The 18894-nt window shown below is 36.2% G+C and overlaps 1 protein-coding gene across 4 annotated transcripts in view; it reads left to right on the top strand.

The window, feature by feature from the left end:
- LRRC7 (leucine rich repeat containing 7) overlaps nucleotides 1-18894 on the top strand; it is a 528235-nt gene that overhangs the window by 328258 nt on the left and 181083 nt on the right. For all 4 annotated transcript variants that reach the window (XM_047792054.1, XM_047792057.1, XM_047792056.1 and 1 more), the window contains exon 6: nucleotides 5096-5159. In XM_047792054.1, coding sequence (XP_047648010.1) covers nucleotides 5096-5159 — 64 coding nt within the window. The remainder of the gene's footprint in view (nucleotides 1-5095; nucleotides 5160-18894) is intronic.

The raw sequence follows: 18894 nt of genomic DNA, 5'->3' as shown, positions 1-18894 counted from the left end.
ATTATAAATTGACCATAATTTTTAAAATTCCTAAAAAATTGATTTTGTCAGATAAAACAGGAAATAGTCTAAACTAATTCAGTTTGTTAGATAACCACAACAAACATGTGTATATTTTCTGAGAAGTGGCATCAATAAGAAATCTATTTAACATTTTTAAGCAAATTTTGCCAAAATGTACTGATCATCTGAATTTTTTCAAAATTATGCAACATTTGTTATAAGTCCTTAGGAAAATGTCAGCAAACTCTGACCTCAGTATCTCTCAAAATATTTCCAACTCTGAAATTCTTCCATAAATATTTCAATACCCAACTTTTAAAGAGCACCTGCCATAGGTCAGGCATTATTTTGCTGCTTCACCTCTATTACCTGTTCTAATCATCAAAATAACCCTATGATATAAGGATTCTCATCATCATTGCCATATTGCTGATGAGAAAACTCAGGCGCAAAGACATTCTTTAATTTGTTTAAATACCTAGTGAGGTGTAGAACTGAGATTTGGACCTAGGTTGTCTGAATCCCAAGTCTGTGCTCTTAACTACTCTCCATTCATAGTTTAGCTACTATATTCCAGATATCCAAAGAAATGAAAAACTCACCTAAATATTTCGCCTGGTATTTCTTTTGTTATTTGGATTTTTTCAAAAGCTATCATTGGCAATGTCAGGAAGTCAACTTAATACAAGACATAGCTATCCCAGGACAGATAAACCTCAACCTTATCTGCTTCTATCATCATGCATAGTTTACAGTAAGTAAGCTAATGTATATTGGTTACATGTTCATTAAAACAGGCCTATCAGTATATCTTCTTGGCAATTGTTAATTAATTGTGATGCCTGATAAAAATCTAGGGATTTGTCTTTGTAAATATTCTAGAATTCAAATGTCTCACCAGTAAGGAATCATTCTTTGATGCCTGTATGACTTTCTTCATTCAACAAACATTGATTGAGATGCTATTTATAAGACTGATAAATCATTTGCTCTCATGGAGCTCCAGTCTAGCAGGGGTGAACTAATTAGAACACTAACAAAAAATATTTCAATTTTCAGTGTTAATTTTATCAAAGAATTCACTGGTCTAAAATATCAATAGTGCCAAGGCTGAGAAACCCTGCATCCCAGGAATCTTTGTAATTCCAGGGCTCAAATGGCACCTGCCGTAAGAAGCACAAAGTGAATGAATGAACATTCTCAAAGAACACTAGTAAAATAAAAATACCATGAGCTCTATTTTATTTTTATGTCTTACTTGTTTGTATCCTGATGAAACTAAAAATCTATTCCATATGTTCACCTAAAAGGAACTTTTTTTGGACAATTTGACAGAATGATTTACAGTTTAGCAACTAGCACATGAACATGAAAAGCAATAGGCTGTCTAAAATCTTGTGGGTACAAGACAGTCATTTTGAAAGTTGTAAAATGTAGGAAATAATACAGAATGGCATATTCAAAAAACAAATAAGAATTTAAAGATATGCAAAAGATATGCAAAAATTTAAAGATATGTAAAAAATCATATGGGAAAATGGAAGCAGGAGTTCCTGTCGTGGCTCAGTGGTTAATGAATCCAACTAGGAACCATGAGGTTGCGGGTTTGATCCCTGGCCTTGCTCAGTGGGTTAAGGATTCAGCGTTGCCATAAGCTGTGGTATAGGTCACAGAGGCAGCTTGGATCCCTTGGTGCTGTGGCTCTGGCATAGGCAGCTCCGATTAGACCCTAGCCGGGAACCTCCGTATGCCGCAGGAGCTGCCCTAGAAAAGGCAAACACACACACACACACACACAAAAAAAAGGAAATAAGAGTGTAATAGTGGAATGAAACTTTGGTGATTGTAATTAATGGAAATGAGGATCAAGAATATAAAATAAGAAAAAAATTAAAGTAGAAGAAAATATATTTTAGATAACAGAACTTAAGCTTTAAGAACTAGTTTAGAAAACATCATGGGAAAGCCAGAGCAAGCAAAAGGAAAAATGTCCATTCAGAAGAATGTCAAAGAAATGGTACGAAGGGATGCTATTAATTTAAAATTAGATATGAATGTATAAGGCTAAGATTTCAGAAGCAGTAGGTGAAGACTAGGATGGTAAAAGAAAAAGTCTTAGCAGTGACATAGAGGCTACCTAAACCCACACAAAAGGAATCAAACTTAAACTACACTATTAGAAACGTAAGAAATAATGGTTTCTTTAGATATTGTCACATGTAAAGAACAGTGTTTAATTCTGAGTGCCATTTGGTCTTCAGAGATTCTGTGGTCCATATTGTCTCTGTCTCACTACTCAATTCTGCCATTGCAGTACAAAACAGCCATAGATAATATGTTAACAAATGACCATGCTATGTTCCAATAAAGCTTTCTCTACAAAACAAGGATATTGGATTTGAACCTGAACCTGTTTGGAAGAGAAGCATTTATGAAGACCATCAGAGTCTTTAGAAGTCTGGAAACTCTATCATACAAGAGATGATTTAAGGGGTCATCCATTTTTAGCTTCGGAAAAAAAAAAAAGAATTTGGAGTTCCTGTCGTGGCTCAGTGGTTAACAAACCCAACTAATATACAGGAGGATGCGGGTTCAATCCTTGACTTTGCTCCGTGGGTTAAGGATCCAGAATTGCAGTGAGCTGTGGTGTAGGTCACAGATACAGCTCGGATCCTACATTGCTATGGCTGTGGTGTAGGCCAGCAGCTACAGCTCTGATTTGACCCCTAGCCTGGGAACTTCCATATGCCATAAGTGCAGCCCTAAAAAGACAAAAGACAAGAAAAAAAAAAAAAGATGAATCACATAACTAACAAAATTTGTTTTAGGACCTTCAAGTACAACATATCACACATCTTCACTTAATACAAATACTTTCTTCTTGCTCCTTACTGAGGTTAGGTATAATTGATAAATAAGCCAGTAAGGTATTGAAAATGTACATTGTGATAATGTACATACAACATACACACATCTTCACTTAATACAATTGATAAATAAACCAGTAAGGTATTGAAAATGTACATTGTGATAATTTAATATAAGTATATATTGTGAAAAGATTCTTCCCATCTAGTTAAGTAACCTATCCATCACCTCAGGTATTTATCTTTTGGGGGGAATCTTAGAGAGGCTGGACAGAGGTGAAAACATATAAAACCAAACCTCTGATCTATCCCAAACCCTATTCCATCCTGTCTTCTCCATTGATGAAGCTGCAGTTCAATTTCATTCTTCTAGTTGCTCAAATCAGAACATACTTTTAGTCACATTCAACTCTTTCTCTTACTCCCTATAGCCATTTCAGTAGCAAAACATTTGATCTAATCTTAAATGTGTCAAGAATCCAACTACTTCTCACCACCTTCACTGCCACCAACCTGGCCAAACCATCATCACCTCTCATTTAGCCTATTTCATTAGCCTCCTGTTGGATCTCCCAGCTTCCAGCTTGGTCCTCCTCAGCCTTTTTATAAGCCTGAAATCATAGATATCCTTCTAAAACAGTCACTTCAATATGCCTTTGATCAATACCTTTCAGTGACCCTCCATCTTACTAAAAATCAAAGCCAAAGTCTCTACGTTGAGCTATAATACCCCATGTTATCTAACTTCCCATTGTCATCGCCTTACCTCTCCTCTCCCTCACTTTGGTCACCTGGCATGTCTTCAAGTAAACCACGTGTCCCTGCTTTAGAGTCTAGGCACCAGCATGTGTCTTCATTTCCTTAAAGCATGAGCTCAAATTTCTTCTCAGTGAGACCTTACCTGATTACCCTAACAAAAATTGCAATCTTGTTATATTAATTATTTCTGTCTTCCTCTTCTGCTTAACTTTTCTCCATAGCACTTAAAACCTTGACTTATTTGGAATGTAAAGTCCTCTTGAGCAGGAATTTTTGCTTCTTTTTACCCAGTGTTATTTCCCAGACCCCATAAGATTGTCTAACATATAACCATCTTTCAGTAACAGTTCCCAAGTGAAGAAAGAGTACACATTTATTTTTTTGCATTTCTGTGTGCCTGACAGAGCCTGGATATTACAGTAGTATTTCATTTGTTCCTTATAAAAACTCTTTAAGATAATTACTACGTGGATTTAAAGATGAAGGACCTAATTTTTTTTTTTTTTTGAGTTAACAGTACCTGCAGAGTTTCTATAGAGTCAGGACTTGAAGGCAGTATTATGGTTAGTGGGAAGATAAAAAACTTGAAAATCAGAAAAATGCTATATTTTCTTATAAGTTATACTGGAGAATGGTTTGATAAATGTTGATTGTACATGACATATGCTTTGTACCTCTAATCTTTGGCACCAACTCTTATAAGGTTTGCAATTGTTCAAAACTGTAGCAACAATGCAAGCCAATATGTTTAGGAGACAATGAGACAAAAGTTAGAGGTAGGGGATTAAGAAGTACAAACTACTATGTATAAAATAAATAAGCTACAAGGATTTATAGTATAGCACAGAGAATATAGCCAATGTTTTACAAAGCTATAAAAGAAATATAACCTTTAAAAGTTATATCACTATGTTGTACATCTGAAACATATTATAAACCAACTATACCTCAATTTAAAAAGGAGAGAAAAAGGTTTGTCCATAACAGAGGAAGTGGAAAATGACAAGATTGATGATGAAATTGTGGAAGTGGAAAAATGACAAGATTGATGATGAAATTGTGGCCGTATTATGGAATTTCAGAATACTTTGCTAAGAATTGGGTTTATCCATTGGTTCTTGTTCTCAAGTATGTGGGGTTTCTTAAAAATATGGATGTTGGAACCCCAACCTGGACCTCATACTGGTATAGATATTTATTTAACATGCTTCCCAGATGTTTGTTAAGCAGCCAGGCCTGTTCTCCAACCATAGACTGCATTTTGAAACACGGTAAGCCGCTAAAGTTTTTCAAGCAGCAGTTTGCATTTGTTATTGTATATTTGCAATTTACTGCTCCCTGAAAATTACCATGAATTCTGTGCACTATGAACCCAGGTAAATCTGATAAGAGAGGTAGGTAGTATGTCTTTTGGAACAAAGTGTCATGCACTGCCTCACAATAGTATTTTTCTCTGTCTGTTATAGGTCAATGCACAAACTGGGCCAGTTGGAAAGACTTGACCTAGGCAATAATGAATTCAGTGAGCTGGTAAGCAAATGCATTGTCTAATCTTGATAAATATACTCCAGGAGATTATTTCTTTTGCTCTGTCTTTGTAACCTCAGGTATTAAATCATCAAGTGCACATTTGCATTTGCTAAATATAAAAACAAAATAAAATCTGGAATTAAAGTGATTGCTTAACTATATACTAAGCCACAGAGAACTGGATAATATTGGATTAACTAGAAAGAAAGGGAGAGAAAGGGAACAGGCAGAGGCACATTGCCACTTTTGAGCACCAGCTGTGTCACCATGTTCAGTATGTTATATATGTTGCTTCATTTAATCCTGAATTACCATGTTAAGTTTATGGAAATGAGCTCAAAGTGGTCACTGACTCACAGAGCTTTTATATGGTTGAATGGGACTTAAGCCAAGACTTGATTAAGTCAAAGTCCATACCTTGAACACTTCTGCCTTGGAGGCTGCTTCAGGGCATAGCATAAGAGAAGTGGTCAATGGCCCTTTATTTCCAATTGTACTGCAAATGCCTTTCTAGTGAACATATTTTATGACTTCACTGCCAGCCAAATTGGCAGAATTTTAAATGCTCCTTTCAGACTTAAGTTTTCTTGAAATGTTCCTGAAGACCAAAATCTCAAATGCCTGTTTTATTCAGAAGTCTTCCACTTGAACATCTTCAAATTTCAAAAATCAATTTATCTAAAATGTGTTTTAACCATTTTTAAATTAAAGCGTTTAAATGAATAATCAGTTTTTATTTCCCAGCCATGTTGCTAGTTATGTGGCCTTGTACACATGACTTAACCTCTCTAAGCCTCATTTTCCTCTTCTATAAAATGTAGAGTGTAGTGATTCCTCCCTTCCAGCGATTGTAGGAGAATTAAATGAGATAATGCATGGAAAAAAGTCATTCGCAGTAAGTGCCAGTGTACAGGGGTAAGAGGGTGTAATTCACACTCCAACTTGAATGTACAAAGTTTATTTTAATTTGACTGTAACTACTTTGATCATTATTCCAGCATCTATCAGCTGTTGATTGAGGGTAAAAACTGACTTCTATTCTTCTGTGATCAGAAGTTAAATATAGTTTCAGAAGTTACATAGTCCCTTTAGGTTATTTTCACCTTCTTTGCATAGAAATTCTCTGTATCCTACCGGTCTTCCTCTGCTTGTGTCCTTTAGATGAAATTTGAGGAGCTCCCCAGTAGCTTAGCAGTTGAGGACTTGGTGTTGCCACTGCCGTGGCTTAGGTTACTGCTGTGGCTTGGGTTTGATCTCTGGCCCAGGAGCTTCTCTATGCCACGAGTGCAGCCAAAAAGTAAAATAAAATAATAAAATAAAATAAAATAAAACCTCAAATTCTTAAAAAAAAAAAAGGAAAGAAAGAAAGAAAAAGAAAAAAGAAGGATAAGTGCAAAGGAAGCTACATGCCTTTCTGATAAGAGGGAAAGGAACCCCCTGGCCTCAGGCTGGTTTTCATCAGTGCTGGCTGCTGGGCTGATGTCTGCAGCTGATATTGCCTCCTGTGTTAAATCTGCAGTTCTGAAACTGAAGTCAGTTCTTTTGGCTCGGGCAGTACTCCCTAGGGGCACTGGCCATCTCCCTCTTGCTGGCAATGCCATCACCTAGCCTCCACCCTGGTTTCTGTTGTGAAGGTGAAACTGCATAACTTGGATGGGATTCAGATCCAGCCAAGATTCAGATTGAGACTTGAAGCCACGAACTGGGATTCGAGTCCACAGTCCTCTAGTCAAAACCACCCAGCTGGTGTCAGGACTTTTAAGACTTACTGAAACTCAGGTTCTTTATTTCGCAGCACAGAAAGAAGTCAGTGAGAGACAAGGTGATAGGTAAGAAGTGGATTTATTTAGGGAGATACACACTCTATAGAGTGTGGACAATCTCAAAAGGTGAGAGGCCCTAGGAAGACACATTCTATAGACAGAATTCAGTCCAGCTCAAAAGTTAATCAAGGCCTCAAAATATGCAGTGGTGAGTATTTATAGGCTGGATAATTTCATAAGCTAACAAGTAGGAGGATTATTCCAATTATTTTGGAGAAGGGGCGGGGATTTCTAGGATTTGGGCCAGCACCCACTTTTGGCCTTTTAGGGCTGGCCTCAGAACTGCTATGGCACCTGCGTGTGTGTTACTTAGCTAATGTATTACAATGAGCATATAATGAGGCTCAGGGTCTCCTGGAAATCAAATCTTTTGCTGTCTTAGACATAGTTGGTTCTAACAAGCTTATATCATGTCCTCAACAGCTTTATCACTTTTTAAGAGTTGGTCCCTGCCCCCTTCCCTCCTGTTTCAAAGGAACCTCATCAGCCATAACCTCAATAGTGGCCCCCTAGCCAGTCTATAGGATCTGAGAGTCCACGAGATAGACAAACAGAGAGGTGCAGAAAAAAATGAACTTTGGAGCTTTCCTCTGCTTGCTGCATTGCACTGCCAAGCTTGCTCTGCTTTGGATACCTCAACACTGTTGGGGCAGCTCGCATGATGGCCTCAACCAGAGAGTAGGACAAGAGGGCCCCATACATAATTTTAAGCACCACTGGCATTTTTAAAGGAGATATTTATTTATTTGTTTATTTATTTACTTATTTATTTTTGCATTTTTAGGGCCACACCTGTGCGGCCTATAAAAGTTCCCAAGCTAGGGGTCACATTGAAGCTGTAGCTGCCAGGCTATACCACAGTCACAGCAACATAGGATCTAAGCCACTTCTGTGACTTACACCACAGCTCACAGCAATGCCAGATCCTTAACCCACTGAGCAAGGCCAGGGATCAAACCTGTATCCTCATGGATACTAGTTGGGCTCATTACTGCTGAGCCACAAAGGGAACTTCATAAAGGAGATATTTATTAATGTGGGTGAAGAGATTGGTTGAAGGTGGTGAATAACAGTGGCAAAACTAGTTTATACTGGTAGTTTTTAAATTGGTTCTTAAGAAGTTAGATCTGACCATGATTTCATGAAGAGCTATAAATTGACCTAGTAGATGAAAGAACATGGAAAATGGATTTGGACAACTGAAGCTTAACTCAGCTCTGTCCCTGGCTAGATGGATACCTTTGGGTCTGTAGCTCAATCTCTATCCTCAACTTCGTCAATAAAATAAGGATATCGGAGTTCCCGTTGTGGCTTAGCAGTAATGAACCCAACTAGTATCCATAAGATGCAGGTTTGATTCCTGGCCTTGCTCAGTGGGTTAAGGATCTGGCGTGGCTGTGAGCTGTGGTGTAGGCTGCAGACACGGCTCAAATCCTGCATTGCTGTGGCTGTGGCTATGGCATAGGCTGGCAGCTGCAGCTTCAATTTGACCCCTAGCTCAGGAAATTCCACATGCCTCCGGCGTGATCCTTAAAAAAAAAAAAAAGAAAAAAGAAAAAAAAGAATAAAAGTAATGGTATAAATCCCATCTATCTCATAGAGTTTTTGAGATAATCTATAATAAACACAGTGTATGTTTCAAGTAAATTTCAGTTCTGTCAAATATATAATTTTGCAAGCATTTGGTATGAATACTTTGTGAGTCAATATTTTACTATAAATATTTGTATCAACAAAGGCTAATAGTGTATAATTATTTTTTGAAAATATGCTTAGTAAAAATAACTTAAATATATATTTTTTTTAACTTAAGCTAAATGATGTCTAAAAAAATCATCTGAGCAAAAACATTTTTTACTTTTGAACTCCCAAAATTTCATACTTGTCACAAAATATGTCCCTTAATTTTTTTTTTTGCATTTATACTGAGATGCTTTATTTGCTAATACTCAGTTATTTGGCAAGGTGGAGAGGAAACTATAATTCTGGAACTTCACATTTCTAATGTTACTTACTTTTAAGCAAATATTTGACTTTTATTAACCATATATGTGTGTCTAACTGTTGTTTCTCTGACAGTAACAATTTTTAATGTGAAAATAAGAGAATTTGCTCTGATAAGAGGCCTGGAGGAAAGGGAATTAAATTCCAATCTGTAGCTAGATATTGACACCTAAGAGATTAGTGTTAGAGATTCATTTTGTGTGGCATGGGAAAGAGACAGATGTGGAGAGATGACAATAAGTAAAAAAAAAATTATAGTGTGCATTCTATTTTTATATTAATGCATGACTATCAAATTCAAGCAATTAGATTCTTTACAGACATTGTAAGTCTTTAGCTTTCTTTGCAGCTGAATTAGGAATACTGTCAAATAGCAGCCACAAAACAGTGAAATAAAACTTTAATTTAGGAGTAAATAATAAAAATAAAGAGGCTTGAAATTTTATTATATCAAATTTTATATGCATAAAATAATATATGTAATATATGTAAAGTTACAAAGCACAATAAAATGCATCTAAACCCACCACCATATTCTTGTGAACTAGCACATCACTAGTAAGAGCTACCTGTATGCTCTTACTTAATTCTGCCTTATTCCAAGAGGTAACTACAATCCTGAATTTTATTTAACATTCTGTAATTTGCATGTGTCTCTAAATATCATATTGTTTCACTTTGTTTGTTCTCAAGCTTTCTAAAAATACGACTATATTACAACTTTACTTACCCTTTATTTTCTTCATGGGCAATCATTTTAACCTAATTTTTATTACATTGCTGCTATGAATATTCCTATAAGTGCACATGTGTAAGAGTTTCTCTAAGACATATGTTTGGAAGTGAAGGATTTCTTGGTCATAAGTTGTATACATATTCAACTTGAAAAATAATGTTTTGTTTTCAAAATAGTTATTCATCGGCAATGTGTTAAGAGTTTCCAAGCTTCATATCTTCATCTTCACCTGCTAGACTTTTATTTTTGCATCTCATTATGATCTTAATTTGCATATCTATGACTTCTAATGTGAATGAAATTTTTTTGGGAAGCTTGTGGCCATTTGTGTTTCCTCTTTTATGAAATGCCTGTTTATGTATTTTTTGGCCATTTTTCCTCTTAGTTGTCTTGTAGATTTCCAGAGATCTTTTATACATTGTAGATATTAATCCCTTGTTGGTTATAAGTACTACAGATACCTCCTCTGAGTCTCTACCAAATCTTTTTACTTTCTTAATAATATCTTTTGATGACCAGAAGTTCTTAACAGTAATATAATAAAATGTGTAAGTTTTATGTCTAGCACATTTTGTGTCTTGCTTAAGAAGTTTGTAGCTCCTCAAAGTCAAATAGATCTTTTCATATGTTTTCTTCAAAAAAAAAATGACGGTTTCATTTATAAGCAAATTTATTTCCATCTTGGCATTTTTTGTATTGTGTATTTATTTTTTTCTTAACAGATACCCAGTTTTCCAAGCAATATTAAGTAGTCCTTACTTTTCACTTGAATAAGAATGCCCCCTCTTAACAAAATATGATTTCTATATGTTCATAGGTTACTTTCTTCATTAATCTTTTTACCCTCTTGGTACTAAGACCACACTGTCTTTTTTTTTTTTTTTTGTCTTTTTGCCATTTCTTGGGCCGCTCCCGCAGCATGTGGAGGTTCCCAGGCTAGGGGTCTAATCGGAGCTTTTGCTGCTGGCCTACGCCAGAGCCACAGCAATGCGGGATCTGAGCCACGTCTGCAACCTACACCACAGCTCACGGCAACGCTTGATCCTTAACCCACTGAGCAAGGCCAGGGATCAAACCCTCAACCTCATGGTTCCTATTTGGATTCATTAACCACTGAGCCACGATGGGAATTCCAAGACCACACTGTCTTAACACAAACATTAAGTTTTTGAATCTGGTAAGACAAGTGTCTACAACATAGGCACCTGGACATTTTATTTTATTTTATCTTATTTTGTTTTATTTTATTTTATTTATTTTTGCCTTTTTGCCTTTTCTAGAGCCGCATGCACAGCATATGGAGGTTCCCAGGCTAGGGATCTAATCAGAGCTGCAGATACCAGCCTACACCAGAGCCACAGCAATGCGGGATCCAAGCTGTGTCTGGGACCTACACCACAGCTCACAGCAACACTGAATCCTTAACCCACTGAGCAAGGCCAGGGATCGAACCTGCAACCTCATGGTTTCTAGTCAGATTCATTAACCACTGAGCCACAACAGGAACTCCTGGACATTTTAGACACCTGAATTGTAGAAGTATTTTTTGAGTTTTCTCACAAAGAAAAAACAGTGTTAGAATTTAATTAGAAATGCATTCTGTAAATCAATTTTGATTGGACAGACAATGGAGAATTGATTTTTTGTGATACTTTTTTGACATCAAACATGACAATCTCCATTTTTTTGTCCATTTTAGTATCTTTAATGAAATTTTAGTTTCCTTCAAAAAAAGGTTTTGTCCATTTTCAGTTAGTTTATTCCTATGTGCCTTATCTTTTTGTTGTAGTTATAAGTGTAATTTTTCAAAAGTTATAGTATCCTACACCTGTTTTTTTGTTTTGTTTTGTTTTGTTTTGCAGGGATCTAGTAATAAATTTGACTTTTGGCTTTTTTACTTATATCTAGTTACTAAACTTCATAATATGAATAATTTGTCTGTAGATTCTCTAGGTATTTTTGGTAGCTAATCAAATAATCTGTGAATAGTTGAAGAGAAGAAAATTTTTATTCCTGATTTTAACGGAGGTGCATTTAATGTTTGTCATTAAAATATTCTTTAGTACTAGTTTTAGATGGTTTTAATAGGTTCAGAACATACCTTCCTAGTTCTAATTTATCATGAAGAGATGCCAAACTATATAAAATGTTTTTTTGCATTTATTGAAATAATATTTTTTCTCCTTTCATCTGTTAATGCTGTAAACTATATAGTTTCTCATGTGAAATCACCTTTGCATCTCTAAAGTAGATCCAGTATGATCATGATATAATGATGATTATGCCCTTCTGTATAAACTATATTCAGTTCAGTCCTGTGTGGGGTTTTTTAATATCTATGATCATGCATAAGATTGGTACATATTATTCTCATATACTTTCTCTGTGGGTTCATGTTTTTCATCAGTTTTGGAAAATTAACAGTCTTTATATCCTCAAATGTAGCCTTTTATCTATATTTTCTGTTTCTCCTGCTGGAATTTGGATTAAATATGAATATGGCTATGACATCATAACTGATTTTGAAAGACCATTTTATTAATTATTTTGTATTTGCTTTCTGGAAAAGTAATCAGACAAGGGGTAACTTTAAAATATTTATTTCATGTTCCTAAAAGTACTTCTGCCTCTCTACTAAACATTAGCCCACCTTCAGTCTCCAGAGTTTATGGCATGACACTGAGATCATTTCAAGAGTATTTTCAATTCTTTGAGCTGTTTAATGTGTCAATTACTGACAAATATTTCTAAACTACAGGCCACTCAAATTCTGGATTAAAGAACAAGACATGAATTTTTAAAAACCAAAACACCTAAATGACAGCAACAAAAATGTTTAAAAATTAAAAAAAAAATTTGCTATGATAAACATTTTTTAAACACATACAAAGATGGATTGAATGTAAGTTCAGAGAATTCATCAGGAAATGAGTATCATCATTTTAACTATCTAATATTCAAAACAGTATGTCAAGCCATAAAAGATTTCACAAATTTAGCCAGCCATGGACTGTATTAGAGGATTTATATTCCATAAAACTTCTTCATAGTAAAGCTTAAAAAGTGGTCTGTACTCTAAAAGTCACTGTTTCAAATGCTTAATTAGTAAGGCTATATATCACAGTAAGTAAGAATTTCTAATCTCAATATTCAAACTGAATTTGTTGCTATTGACTCTTTTCACTTTATTTCATAGAATCAAACAAAAAATTCAAATAGATAAATCAAATAAACAATGGAGACACTCTGAATGATATAACTGAGAAGAAATGCCAATTGTATAGAATATCTGTTTGGCTTTATAAATTATATGAATGTGCTTTCATAGAAATTTGAAACAGTTGAGCTCTGTTTTAACTTGTAATTTAAATTGATTAGAATTAAATTGGAGTTCCCATAGTGGCCCAGTGGTTAAAGAATCTGACTAGGAACCATGAGGTTGCAAGTTCGATCCCTGGCCTTGCTCAGTGGGTTAAGGATCCAGCATTGCCATGAGCTGTGGTATAGGTCACAGACATGGCTCAGATCCCGCGTTGCTGTGGCTCTGGTGTAGGCCAGCAGCAAAAGCTCTGATTAGACCCCTAGCCTGGGAACCTCCATATGCCACAGGAGTGGCCCTAGAAAAGGCAAAAAGACAAAAAAAAAAGAATTAAATTAAACTTCACCAAAAGCATAACAACCAATGACTTCAACTTCCTAGTTCACTCAAGGTGTGCTCATTTTTAATTACCTAGGATGCATTTATACCCGAGGCAAGCATTATATTTACATATCCTTTATAAATAATTACAACATAGGTTTTCCACACCTACTAATAAAATTTTGTTAATTATTCTTCAAGTAAAGTTTATAAGAACAAAGTAATAAAAATGCAATTTTTCATCATCACCAGCCATCCAGCAACCACTGTTGCTGAAGTTTAGTGTCATTGCAGCGAGCAGTGTTGCTATTGAGATGCCAAAATGCCCAGGAAGTATGTAGAAGGAGCAGGTCCCTTCTTCCTCCTCTAACCTCCCAGGCTCTCTCCAGTATAACCAGTTGTCAGTGCCTGATACAGAGCCACCTGTCAAAACAGAAGCATTAACCTCAGAATTACAAAGGAGAATATTAGAAACATGGGCCACAGCTAAAAGGCAGTAGCTTAAACATTTAAAATAAAACAAGTGTTTACTTTTGCCAATTCAACTTTGACATCATTTTCTCCAGAAAGTTTTCCCTGCACCTAGTAGAGTATCAGGCTCCCAACTGGCACTTGATAAATATTTCAAATGAATGAATGAATCATTTGATTGTAAAAGTGAAGACTTCAGTCAATTCTCATCATCAGAATCATGCCTACATAAATTGAAAATTTTTAATTCAAACTAGACAGTAATAGAGGTGGAGGAAATACTTTATCTGAAGAGCAATCATTCCATAATTAGGTATCCTTTGAGGAATCAACTGCAATTCACTTGAGACATACTTCTAAATGAGTTTCTCCATGAAACTTTAAAGTAAAACATTTAGAACTGTGACCTGGAGTTCCCGTCGTGGCGCAGTGGTTGACGGTCCGTCTGGGAACCATGAGGTTGCGGGTTCGGTCCCTGCCCTTGCTCAGTGGGTTAAGGATCCGGCGTTGCCGTGAGCTGTGGTGTAGGTTGCAGACGCGGCTCGGATCCCTCATTGCTGTGGCTCTGGCGTAGACTGGTGGCTACAGCTCCGATTCGACCCCTAGCCTGGGAGCCTCCATGTGCCGCAGAAGCGGCCCAAAGAAGTAGCAAAAAGACAAAAAAAAAAAAAAAAAAAAAGAACTGTGACCAATAGATTTTTTTTTAAAATGTATTTCCACTAACTCTGGAATTTGAAAGGAATCTTTGATGACTCATTCAATTAAAATATATATATATATATCATATATGAAAATAATTATGGAAGCTTTTTTTAATAGGAGGATCAAACTGGGGTCTTCGCTTACATAAATGCAACATCTGTTAACCTAGGGCAATAATAAGCAATCTCGAATGTCACACAACAAATAAAAGAATTTTTTTTTAAACTAATTTCTTGATTTTAAACTTTCCCTTTTCTAGCAATAAAATATCTCTGTTTTCAAAGGAAGCAGTTTTTGCCCTCATTGCCATTTCTCATTGTTGCAATAAGACTGCACTATAAGTGAAATTAATTAGCTCTGTTTTCCTTTCCATAAATAGATTTTCTTCTAAGAATGCCATATATTTCAATGTAGTCAAGTGCCCTGGCGATTCTGTCAAGATTTCAACCAGAGAATTTAAAGAAAAAGAAATTATTTCTGACTGAATCCGGGTAAACTATGTTAAGTAAGAGATCAAATTTATAATCAAGACTTTACAAAGAAAATAGGCATATTATACAATCACCAAGTAAAGCCATGAGAATATTCTTGAGTTGTGAATAGGGATTGTGAATCACCCCAAACCTAACAAAAAACATTTAAAGTAATCAAATTCAAAATATATCTTCTTCACTTATATGCTGAAATAATATCTGGATGTGTTATCTAAATGAAATTTATTAAAATATTTATTCAGTTTTAGGTTACACAGCAAACCAAAACTAGAGGACAATGAAAGTGCTAAGGAGGACAATAAAGGGTTATGGAGAGAGCAAGAGAGTGGATGTGAGTGGATGTGGGGGTCTGGGTGTGTGTGTTTGCATGAATGAAGAGTTTAGTTCTAATTAGGGTGGACAAGGAAGCTTCACTCGGTAGATGACACTTTAATAAAAACCTAAGGAAGCTGAGAGAGTGAACCATGTTAATACCTAGGTGAAAGCAGGAACAGGAAGTATGAACACCTGAGATGAGAACAAGCCTGCCTTGTGGACAGCAAGAAGACTAGCATACCTGGAGTAGCAGAAGTGAAAAGACTAGGTGATAAGTTAATTGAGGAAGCTGAGAGGTGGCTGCACAGGGAGAGGTAGAATCCTATAAGACATTTGAAGGATTTTGGCTTTTATTCTGAGTAAGATGCTTTTGAACAAGTAGAATCCATGGTCTGCCTTATATTGTTACATTGTATTACATTAGGTTACAGTAAGTTAAGTTCCTTATACTACATCACATTATATTACCAGAATCATTTTGACTATTATGCCCAGAATAAAGGGCAAGGTGGAATCAAAGAGACCAGTTAAGAAGTTATTGCAATAGTATAGGTAAGAAATGGTAGTGCCCTGGATTGGGGTAATAGCAGCATTGGAAGTGTTAAGGAGTTTTCTCAGTAGATTTTCTTTTCTTTTCTTTTCTTTCTTTTTTGCCCATGACCTTGGCATATGGAAGTTTTTGGGTCGGGATCAAACCTGTACCACAGTAGTGATATGAGCCATAGCAGTGACAACACCAGATCCTTAATCCACTGAGCAACCAGGGAACTTCTCTAGATAAATTTTAAAAATATAGCCAGAAGGATCTGAACATGTAAAATTAGGAACCCCTTCTTTCAAAAATAATACAAGGAGTTCCCATCATGGCTCAATGGTTAACAAATTCAACTAGGAACCATGAGGTTGTGGGTTCAATCCCTGGCCTCGCTCAGTGGGTTAAGGATCCGGCATTGCCTGAGCTGTGGTGTAGGTCACAGATGTGGCTTGGATCCTGCTTTGCTGTGGCTCCGGCATAGGTTGGTGGCTACAGCTCCAATTAGACCCCAAGCCTAGGAACCTCCATATGCCGTGGGTGTGGGAAAAAAAAATACAAAATTAGGAACACATGATCAAGTACAAAAGTGAGTATTTCCTTAAGATGAGTAAACTATGAATTTAAAATTACAAATTAAATAGGATACAATTTTGAAAAGCTGAAAAACATCATAAACATCAAATCATTAAATCCAAAAAAACAGCATAATAGCACACATCTCTGCTACTCATTTTTCCCCCTATATGTTGGCTTCATGCTCTTTGACAGTCTTTTCACATGACAAATACTTTGTATATAATTTTCTATGGCAATAATAGAAAAATTATCCAGGCTTTCCTTTATCATGGTTTTTACTACTGATAATTTGGAAACTTTTTTTTTTTCCCACTGTACAGCAAGGGGATCAAGTTATTGTTACATGTATACATTACAATTACATTTTTTCCCCCACCCTTTCTTCTGTTGCAACAAGAGTATCTAGACAAAGTTCTCAATGCTATTCAGCAGGATCTCCTTGTATATCTATTCTAAGTTGTGTCTGATAAGCCCAAGCTCCCGATCCCTCCCACTCCCTCCTCCTCCCATCAGGCAGCCACAAGTCTCTTCTCCAAGTCCATGATTTTCTTTTCTGAGGAGATGTTCATTTGTGCTGGATATTAGATTTCAGTTATAAGTGATATCATATGGTATTTGTCTTTGTCTTTCTGGCTCATTTCACTCAGTATGAGATTCTCTAGTTCCATCCATGTTGCTGCAAATGGCATTATGTCATTCTTTTTTATGGCTGAGTAGTATTCCATTGTGTATATATATACCACCTCTTCCGAATCCAATTATCTGTTGATGGACATTTGGGTTGTTTCCATGTCCTGGCTATTGTGAATAGTGCTGCAATGAACATGCGGGTGCACATGTCTCTTTTAAGTAGAGTTTTGTCCGGATAGATGCCCAAGAGTGGGATTGCGGGGTCATATGGAAGTTCTATGTATAGATTTCTAAGGTATCTCCAAACTGTTCTCCATAGTGGCTGTACCAGTTTACATTCCCACCAAGAGTGCAGGAGGGTTCCCTTTTCTCCACAGCCCCTCCAGCACTTGTTATTTGTGGATTTATTAATGATGGCCATTCTGACTGGTGTGAGGTGGTATCTCATGGTAGTTTTGATTTGCATTTCTCTTATAATCAGCGATGTTGAGCATTTTTTTGGAAACTATTTTTTATCTTTACAAATTTTCATTGATATGCTTGTAAAATTTTAGGATTGTCAGATTTGAGAAAACCTCTGGCTCCCTACATTTAAAGCCTTGTTTCTCCTCCCCTATCTAGATACTGTGGTGCTAAGAACCAAAGGACATATCATGTACCAATACTTTCCCTGAACCTATACCTTCAGGTCATGATTGTCAAGGGAGTTGACATAATGGACAAGAGGAGTATTTCTGAAAGTCATTTCTACTCTAGATGGCTAACAACAAGTTAACTATAGGCAGGCATGATTGCAACCATATAAATATATTCAGTTAAACCTGTATTAAATGTATTCCTATGCAATTTCCTTTTATCTATCTCCCCAAAATCCCTGTAGGCATTCCATGGCAACATAATGAGGGTCAGGATAAAATTATAGTTAACAAGATTTTACTTTTACCCAGCATTTCAGGCTTCGGCACAGATCTGTATTCCTTTCTTATTGCTGATCTGTAACAAATGACCACAGATTTAGGGGCTCAAAACAATACAAATTTATTATCTTTCGGTCCTGTAGGTCAGAAGTCCTCAAATCTAAGTGTCTTCAGGGCTTTGACCCTTCTAGAGGATTCATGAGGGTATCTGTTCCTTGCCTTTTCCAGCTCCTAGAGGCTACCTCCATTCCTTGGCTAGTAGTCCCTTTCTCATACTACTTCAATCTCTTTATCTGTCATTTATGTCTCCTACTCTGATTCCACTTCCATCATCACATCTGTTTCTCTGTCTTTTCCAACTCCCCAGCATCTCTCACATAAGGACTTTTGTGATTATTTTGGGGTCACTGAGATAATCCAGGATAATCTCTTTAAAATGTTTGACTTAATCATATCTGCCAATTATCTTTTACCCTATAAGGTAATATATTCACAGGCTCAGAGTATTAAGACATGTACATCTTTGTAAATCCATCGCTCAACCAGTAGTAAGGTCTCTGTTCCTTCAAATTCACGTCTAACCACGTGAAAGTGTACCCACCTCAATCTGAGCTCTCTAAAATTCTCAGTCATTACAAAATCAACTCAAGAACAGATCTCATTTAATCTCATCAGCTTAAAAGTCCCAAATTTCATCAACTAAAACATCTAGGTTTGGCCTGGGAAAGGTGCTGGGTATCATCTATCCTGTGGCTAAATCCCTCTCCACCTGTAAAACTAGAAAACAGCCAGTCTGCTTCCAAAATATGATTGTGTAACAGGCAGAGGGTAACAGTTATAGACATTCCCATGCAAAAAGAGGAGGGTGGGGAATGGAAGGACAGACGTAGTC

The sequence above is a fragment of the Phacochoerus africanus genome, chromosome 8, assembly GCF_016906955.1.
Source record: "Phacochoerus africanus isolate WHEZ1 chromosome 8, ROS_Pafr_v1, whole genome shotgun sequence".
NCBI lineage: Eukaryota > Metazoa > Chordata > Mammalia > Artiodactyla > Suidae > Phacochoerus > Phacochoerus africanus.
This window is presented reverse-complemented; position numbering and strand designations above follow the sequence as displayed.